At 45.6% G+C, this 9315-nt stretch overlaps 1 protein-coding gene across 1 annotated transcript in view; it reads left to right on the top strand.

Moving 5' to 3' along the window:
• The first annotated feature begins 1383 nt into the window (after positions 1-1383).
• The window catches only part of Cfap43 (cilia and flagella associated protein 43), a 91800-nt gene continuing 83868 nt past the window's right edge, over positions 1384-9315 (top strand). The window contains exons 1-3 of the mRNA XM_021151404.2: positions 1384-1550; positions 2939-3192; positions 8087-8183. Coding sequence (XP_021007063.1) covers positions 1450-1550; positions 2939-3192; positions 8087-8183 — 452 coding nt within the window. The 5' untranslated portion in view covers positions 1384-1449. The remainder of the gene's footprint in view (positions 1551-2938; positions 3193-8086; positions 8184-9315) is intronic.

Genomic DNA, 9315 nt, shown 5'->3' with positions numbered 1-9315 from the left:
TAAACACTGATGCTGTGGATTATTGCTTCAAAGGTCTTCCTCTTTTTTCTCTCTCTTTAAAACCCCCCTTTCTTTAATCTACTTGAACACATCCATAGTTCATTACTGTAGGGTAAAAAGGGCAAGGGAAAGAACACTATGACCCTGACTTGACCCCAAGACCAAGGCCAAGAAAAAATAATCCCACCAATCCCTAAGCTTGCCACAAGATCAGACCCGCCCTCTCCCAAAATCCCACCAATCCCAGGCCACCCTGGAAAGCCCAGCAGCCATGAAACCCTACATAAAAGTGTACCTTCTGCTCAGTTGACAGCTGCTTCTAGCCCAAGCATTACATCCACCCTCCTGGGTTTCCCCTCCCCAAAAAATCTCTTGGGTGAGATTTGTTGTAAAGTGTGACAAGGTGGTATTGCTTGGTTCCCAATTGCCAGGATGGATACCTTTCCTCTCAAAGCTGTAACCTTTTCATTGGTGAAGCCCTGCCCTGCCACTGTAACAGTTACAGTGATGGAGTGAACATTCCCTAGACCACGCTCAACCATTCCCAACATATTTTCTTTCTTTCTTTCTTCCTTTCTTCCTTCCTTTCTTTCTTTCTTTCTTTCTTTCTTTCTTTCTATCTATCTTTCTTTCTTTCTTTCATCCTATTTCTCTCTCTTTCTTCTTCTTCTTCTTCTTCTTCTTCTTCTTCTTCTTCTTCTTCTTCTTCTTCTTCTTCTTCTTCTTCTTCTTCTTGTATAGAATAGAGTTTATTCAGGCCATGGGAAGGGGAGTTAAAAGGGTAGTAGAGGCAGAGAAAGGCAGAGAGGGGGGGGAGAGAAAGAGAGAGAGGAGTAGAGGCTGGTCGGATGGGGGGGGGAGCCCAACTTTTTTTTTTTTTTTTTTTTTTTTTTTTTGCCAGGTGAGAAGGAAGGAACTGGAGAAGGGAGGGAGAAACTCAGGGAAGAAAAAGGATTAGACAGGACAGAGGCAAAAGAGCATAGCCTATCTTCCACCAGATTACTTCAGTCTGCCTCCTTGCGCTCACAGAGGAGACACCTGAAGGGTTGTTATGCGGCCATTGTGCCCCTCACCTTTGGATTCTGACTTGGCTTTCTGCCCACTGGGTTCCGAGCAGGCTCAACCGGTGCAGGGAAATAAATGAAATATTTCCGGCGTATAGCTAGGAGCAGCATGGCAGGAGCAGCATGCAGAATTAATAACCGTCTTGACACTTATTAATACTGAAACTATTTGCTTAGGCGGAACCACTCCAGCATCCACGACCCAGGGTCCCACCGCTCGGCTTCGCTCGCCGCTCGCCCATAGGCGGCGTCCGCCAGCCAATGGGCGCGGGGTTCCCGGTCTCCAGGATACAGGTGTAAACAGTGGCGTCTTCGCGGGCTTCTTAGCCTGATCTGGCCGGGCCACGGAGTAACGGCCGCAGCCCCGGGTGGGCTGGGAGCCGGCATGTCGCAAGACCCGGAGCGCGACGACGTCTCTGCCACTGCTTCTGCGTCTGCCTCTGCCCCTGCCTCTGCCCACTACTCCGGATCCTCCCTGTCCGTGAGGTGCGGCATCGGGGCCGCACGGGGCTGGAGGGGGGGAAACCCTGCCGGGACCCCTGCCCCTCGAATCCTCCAAGCAAACTCGCTCTGCTTCTCACTCCCCCACCCCCACCCCCGCATCCTCCCCACCCCTGGCCCCGACCCTGTGCAGCCTCTTCAGTTGGACCCCTCAGTCGGTCTCCTGACCAGATGACCAACCGGCCCTCAGTTTCCCACCTCACCACATTGCAATCCTGCTAAGGGACCCTCACTTGTGTGCCCGGTATTCCTCTCCCCCACCTTCTGTTTTTGCATCCTCTTCCTGCCTCGGTGGTACCCAACCCCAGAGCTCCTGCAAGCCCATTCAGCCCTCCTCTTCATCAGCATCCTCTTAGGCGATTCCCTCCCTTCCAACTCCTTCCTTCTCACTCCGGATTCCTGTGCACAGTTTCTGGGCCTTAGACATCTGGAAGAGCTCACGGGACTTTTCTGTCCCTCCACGTTCTGAAGGGTGGCTTACAATTCAGTGTCCTCTGTCACTGTTGTGCTCTGTCATGGGAGGAGAGGGGGGACAGACTCGGAAAACATGTGCCCTTCACTCTCTTTCCTCCACTTTCAAACATATCTTTAATATTTAAATAAAATAGAATTTTCCTTATCTCAGACTTTCCTTCCACCATATACCTACCACACAATCCTCTCCTAAAATGGACCTCTCATGTTCTAACTCCTTTGCCCTCGTGTCTTCCCTGTGTTTATGTGGATTTTTAGAGCCATGCATTCTTCATGTAAACTATAAGCAAGTCACGTGGCTTACAACTATAGAGTGTGCTATCTTACTCAAAGGGGTTTTAAATTTGTTTAGTTAATTTTTTAAAGTGATTTTGAGTGTAGTTTTTCAAAAAACAGTCAAAAGAAAAGAACCCTGGATACACTGTTTTCTACAATTTCCTTTTAACCTAGTGAGCCATGTCACAGGCCAGAGACCTATTGATCTTTGCATTTCTATTTTATACATAGAGAGATTTATTTATTATTATGTATATGTGTATATGCGTACACTGTTGCTGTCTTCAGACACACCAGAAGAGGGCATCGGATCCCATTGCAGATGGTTGTGAGCCACCATGTGGTTGCTGGGAATTGAACTCAGATCCTCTGGAAGAGCAGTCAGTGCTCTTAACCGCTGAGCCATCTCTCCAGCCCCCTCCCCCCCATCTTTGCATTGCTATAGTCCATTGGCTCACGCTGGTTTCTCAGTTGAGTACCTGTGTTCCTCTGAAAGACTGGAAGCAGAGAGGGAGTTAAAAATGGAGCGGATGTGTTTCAAAGACTGGGATGGCTTTCTAGGTGCTGTGTTGGAAAGGAAGGGAGTGTGGGTTATACTGATGCTGATCTGTCTTTTCTCAAAGATGGGTGCAAGGATTCCCTAGTCAGAATGTTCACTTTGTCAATGACCACACCATCTGCTACCCTTCTGGGAACTTTGTAATATTCATTAACCTGGAATCCAAGAAGAAGACCGTGCTCCAGTGTATTAATGGGATTGTGGGCGTCATGGCGACTAATGTGCCCAGTGAAGTCGTGGCTTTCTCCGACCGAAGATTTAAACCTGTTATCTACATATACAGCTTCCCTTCGCTGACCAGGAAAAACAAGTTAAAAGGTATCTGGGACACCCTCCCCCTACCGCACCCCCCTCCCCCCCAACCCCACCCCACCCCCCCCCCCCCCCCCCCCCCCCCCCCCCCCCCCACCCCCGGAACTGAAGGATTTTTGTTTTGTTTGTTTTTCGGGTTTCTCTGTGTAGCCCTGGGTATCCTGGAACTGACTCTGTAGACCAAGCTGGCCTTGAACTCAGAGATCCCCCTGCCTCTGCTTCCTGCGTGCTGGGACTAAAGGGGTGAACCACCACCACCTGGCTACTGAAATTTGTTTTTTATGTGAACAAATCTAGTTCTTAGGAATGAAGGTGTTTTGTATTGTGAAAGGTTGTTTTGGACAGAAGCAGACAAGCTGACCACTAAAGGTTTATTAACCCCATATGCCACAGCCGTCTGGCTTAAAGGTGGTGTGCTTCCTGTCAACACTGGCATTACCTCAGAAATTACCTCAAAGGGCAGAATCATCCTTTTGTGGTAGCACACACCTGTGGACCCAGAAACTTAGAAGCTGAAAAGGGAGGCTCACTTGAGCCGTAAGCTGGAAACTAGCCTGGGCAAGTTCAAAAGAAACAGCTACTCCTTCAAAAAAACACACAACCTGATTCCCGGCCGCCCGGACCTAACAAACCAACATCTTAGTTTGAACAATATTTCTCGGGTGGTTGACTTGCGTTTTAAACCCTGAGAAACACAGGGGTTGGAGAACTGGCCTCGTATGCAACAATGTTTCTTCTTTCCTGGTGACTGATTGGAATTGGAATTCTTACACAAACCCATGCTCAAATGACTACAGGCAAGCCTGAACCTTTCTGTTCTTAACCACAAATGGAGCTAAATATAGCATCTAATGCTAAGTTTGTGTTGATAGGGGAGGCATATGCATGCACACACACACACACACACACACACACACACACACGCATGCACACCAAGCACTCATTCCAGGTTATCTATTATTTATATTACTGTTGAACCACTCACAGATACAGCTAACTTTCATGGACTGAATAGCTAGACACCTCCAGATGCCTCTAGCTAATGATCCCTGCCCAGGTTTAAGACGACCTGAATCTGAGAGTGGTGATTGGTTACACACATCTGTAATCCAGACTTAGGGAAGGCGAGTAAGAAAGATCCAGATTCTATGACCACCCTCTAACTAAAAGCAAGACTTTGCCTCAAACTAACAATAATAGCCCACGTGCCCAGCACGGTCAGGAAGGTTACCCTTGATGGTGCCTTAGTTTCAGAACCATGTTTGAAGCTATGGTCAAGCCAAACTCCATCTCTGTAGTTTACAAGTTCTTTCTGGAGAAACTGGTCTGCGTTCGCAGATTAAGGCACTTTAAGGAAAACAATCCATTCCTAAATTGGGAACTCTCTGTGTGGATTGCAACCCCGCTTCATGCTTAAGATGCCCTCAGCTTAGCAAGCAATCAGACGTTAATTCAAACCAGTAGACAACATCCATATTGAATAACAAATCCCTAGAAAGATCACAGTAAAAACTGAAATAAATCATCAAGGAACTCTATTTAATCAGTGTCATCTATTATCAACCAGAAGGCCTAACCAATATGATAAAATATTTAACAAAAATGTATAGCTGTGGGACAGAACACTATAGGCGATACATTCATCTGCTGCGACTGACTGAGGAAGGCTTAGTAAGATAGTGGTTGCAGAATAAACACCCATGCATGTAGGATAAATGTAACACGGGCACACACACACACACACACACAATTGCTTACCCAGGGCTGGAGCCATAAAGCTAAGCTGAGGGCATCTTAAACATAGGACTGGATTCTATGAATTAACATACACACACTGCTATATAATGTATATTTAAATATATAATTCTGTAGAGAGAGATTCCAGGATAGAAAACATGATTGTTATAGATAAATATATTTCCAATACTTGTCACAGAGAGTCACAGTCACTCGTGGGCTCACTGTTTTGGAGAGGAGGGAGGGTTTAAATGATCCCACAGTGTTTCTAGAATAAGTAAGAGAAGGAGGTAGTAAGGCCAGAGGGTCTTTGTAACATCTCAACGCTCAGGCATTGGGAGAATAGTGTTTCCAGATCACGAGAGGCATAAGGAAGACTAGATCCAGAAAATTGTGAACTACATGATGAAGAAACTCAAACTCAAACTCTTTTTTTTTTTTTTTGGTTTTGGTTTTTCGAGACAGGGTTTCTCTGTGTAGCCCTGGCTGTCCTGGAACTAACTCTGTAGACCAGGCTAGCCTCAAACTCAGAGATCCGCCTGCCTCTGCCTCCCGAGTGCTAGGATTAAAGGTGTGCGCCACCACCGCCCGGCTAGAAACTCACACTCCAAAGGACAGAGATTATTCAACAGTGATGTTACAAATTTTTGAGTATCTGAACTAATTTGTCAAGATTGACGTCCTGTCCATCATAACACGTATCACACGAAAATGGGATTCAACATGAGCAAGCCTACTGGAAAAATAGTAGAAAATATGGTGAGATACCATAGCTTGGAGAAGAACCTAGGACCCTATTTATAAGGATTGGTATATTTACTAACAAATGCTAAACTACAAACACCAGGGCACACGCACAAAAATACCATGGAAAAGAATGAGGAAAATATATTTTAAAAATATAATCAAACGTCCTCACAGCACCTATGAACCTTAAAGGACTAACATCCCAGACAGATCAGAAGCCATAAGTCATCAATTATATTAAAACTGTCTGACAATAATTGTTTTTGAAAAGCTTAGGGCTGGCAAGATGGCTCGGCAGATAAAAGTTCTTGCTTTCCAAGCCGGAGTTCAAATCCCAGAACCGGTGTAAAACCGGAAGGAGAGAAAGCCGCGCCACATGGGCTCCTCCAACAAACACACGCTCGCCCGCCCACACAAACGCAAGCGCGAGAGTACCGCAGTTGATCCTTTGTAGCATGGTTCAATCCAGGGGCTGTTCCTCCCGGGCAGGTTCACGGTGTGTTTGGAGCCGTGGAGACATTGATAGCCTCTCTCTCGCTTGCTGGCAGTGAGATCCAGCAAAGCTGATAAACTGATAGAGCCCTTCTGGGGCCACTGTGAGAATCAGATGCGAAGGAAATGTAGCGGCCTGAAATATGGCTATAGGTCCATTTTCAAAGGAGTTGCATAATTGGAAAGACAAAGCAGCCCAAACCCCTAGTATATGAACAGTGCTAAGTATGCTAAAAAAAATAAAAATTTAAAATTAAAAAATTAAAAAACTTTTAAAAACATGAAGCATTATTATCGCAAACATTATAAATCAAATTTTTGTAAAAAAAAAAAAAACGTTAGGAACATGATAAAATGATTCATGTGATGTAAACAAGAAACCAATAGGACAGAACACTTCGTGTGATCTAAACTGTACCTTTAAAATGAGGCATATTGCATATGCTATTCGATCAACACTTACCACAACTATAAGTAGCAAAGTGATATACACAGAAAGTATATTTGCATGTACTTTTACATGTAAACACACAGAAGGAAGAGACTGATCATGGTAGTGCACACCTGTAAGCCCGGCACTGCGGAGGAAGAGGCAAGAGGATTTGATGTCAAGGCTAACCTCAGCTACCTTGTGAATCCAAGGCCAGCCTGGGCTCCATGAGTTCTGTCTGAAAGGAAAAAAAAAAAAAAGATGTTAGAAATAGAGATATACTTTTTCTCTCTCTAGGTTTTTAAAAACTCTCTTCAAAAATCATATATTTGAAATTTTGAATTTATAATAATATAACAATTAGAAACAATATTAATGTTGTCTGAAGGATAAGAAATCGTTGTATTAAGGTCTCATCCCACAGAAAAATTATCTTTTATTTTTTTGCATCACATTCTCAATAAACACATACTGTTTTCTTTGTTAGTCCATGCTAAATAAACTCAATGACAAAGTCACATTTTAGGGATATACTCTGCTCACCCTCACGTAAAAAGTGCAGGGCTGAAGAGATGCTTCGGCAGTTAGACTCACACACAGTTCCTGCCAAGGAGGAGATGGTCCCAGAACCCACAACTTCACAGCCACCCATAACTCCAGCTGAAGGAGATCTAGCGCCCTCTGCAGGCATCTGCACACATGCGGCATACAGTCCAACACACACACACACACAGACACACACACACAGACACACACAGACACACACACACACACACAGTGAGACGTGTAAAAACAGAAGCAGTCATTAAAATACTCAGAGCAAGCACACAGTCTCAAATACCCAGGCTTAGGCCTGTACATCCACACTAGAGAGCAAAATCAGCTGTCCCTCACCCGGCCTCCCCAAGACCCACCTACTGAGCATCTCATTGCAAAGGCCTTTAAAGTGAATAAAGAAAGTTGTTCTAAGGACTGGAAACAAAAAAAAACTGAGTTGAAGGCCAGATATGGCCCAAGGGTTTATAAATCTGTATTTATGTCTATTTGATATATTAGTTAGAATTACTACAACCTCCCAAGACACTTGGCACTTGAGCACTGTTCTAATCCCAGTGTCTCATATTTATAGACATGTGAGGCCATTCATTCCAAATCAGGCTGGGACACTAGTGTACTTTGCTCAGTACCACACCAGAGCCTAAAGACAGTTACCTAGTAATCTTAACAGGAAGGGCTCTGAGAGGAGGAAGGCTGGGATCCTAGCACTTGTGAGACAGAGGCAGGGGACCGCGAATTTAGAGCTAACCTCAACGACAAGGGAAGATTCTGTTTGTAACAGAACAGGGCAAAAAACACCTCTCAGACAAGGCCCAGGGGATCGCTTACCCCCTGGGAAACCACTTTAGAGGTGTGTGCCAGTCACTAGGGGAAGGGAAGCATTCTGTGAGACCGTGAGCTCATCTGGATGTGACAGTCCTGGATTGTGTCTTTTAGGTGACATCCTCCTGGACTACACTCTACTTTGCTTCAGTTACTGTGGCACCTACCTGGCCAGTTACTCGTCTCTCCCAGAGTTTGAGCTGTCCCTCTGGTAAGTCCCAGCACCCTGGAGTGCTCTCTTCTCCACCCCACCACCCCCAGCCCCTGGTTTCACCGGAATCTTCCCCCGCTGGATTTTACCAAAGGGGATCCACATGGAAACCAGAGGATGATGGGAAGGCGAACTTTCCTGGTCGTATGATTTAATGACATCTTTATGCTCAGGTATGAAGTGTGTCAGGACAGAAACTGCAGCAGCTGTGTTGCCACCGTCCCTACTTAGTGACACGTGCAGTGTTTGCATGAAGTTTCATCTCTCCCCAAAAGCAAATGGCTCTTCTTGAGTTATTAGCATGCTATCTGTCTGTGTTGAACGTAGGATGGTCTGTGTGTTCAAGCTCAGTTTGAAGTGAACGGTTCACGGCTGGCACTAGAGGAGTATTCTTGGACTGGAGCATTCTACCGCATTGGCCAGCTGGGCCGAGAAACCTGTGGGTTAGACACAGAAACCTGTGGGTTAGAGATGTTTGTGTCTGTGCTGGGCCTTTACATGTGGCCAGTTTTGTGGGTGCATTCTCTGCCATCATTGACATAAACCTCACTGGGGAGTCGGGATTTGTTTTTCTCAGTGGAAAATGCTAGATGTTCCTGGGGCGATTGAGGCCACTCTTAGAGCACCAGCTAAGATTAAAAATCTAATATTCCCTGCTTAGAGAGCTAAGTTTCACTTAGGACTTACTTACCACTTTTTTTTTCTTTACTATTTTATTTAAGAGGGTATTTTATCTGCCCGTGGGTTCTGGGAATCAAACCTAGATCCCCTGAAGGCACATTCAGTGCTCTTAACTGCTGAGCCATCAAAAGCTGAGCATAGAAGGGGGGTTGGCACCTATAACCCCAGCACCTGAGAAGCTGAGACAGGAAGATTGTGGTGACTTCAAGTCTAGCCTTGGCTATGAAGTTTTGGGCCAACCTGGGCACCTGCTCTAAAGTATAAAACCCAGGGGAGGGAAGAGAAGGGAAGAGGAAGGGGGGAGGAAGGAGGAGGAAGAGGAAGAAGGCAGCACTCTACTGAAGACTCATGATGTAGTTCACTGGTAAAATGTTTTCCAATCTCACTTGATGCGTTCTCTCTCTCTCTCTCTCTCTCTCTCTCTCTCTCTCTCTCTCTCTCTCTCTCTCTC

This window comes from Mus caroli, chromosome 19 (genome assembly GCF_900094665.2).
Source record: "Mus caroli chromosome 19, CAROLI_EIJ_v1.1, whole genome shotgun sequence".
NCBI lineage: Eukaryota > Metazoa > Chordata > Mammalia > Rodentia > Muridae > Mus > Mus caroli.
The sequence above is the reverse complement of the archived record's forward strand: the minus strand, read 5'-3'. Positions and strand labels throughout refer to the sequence as shown.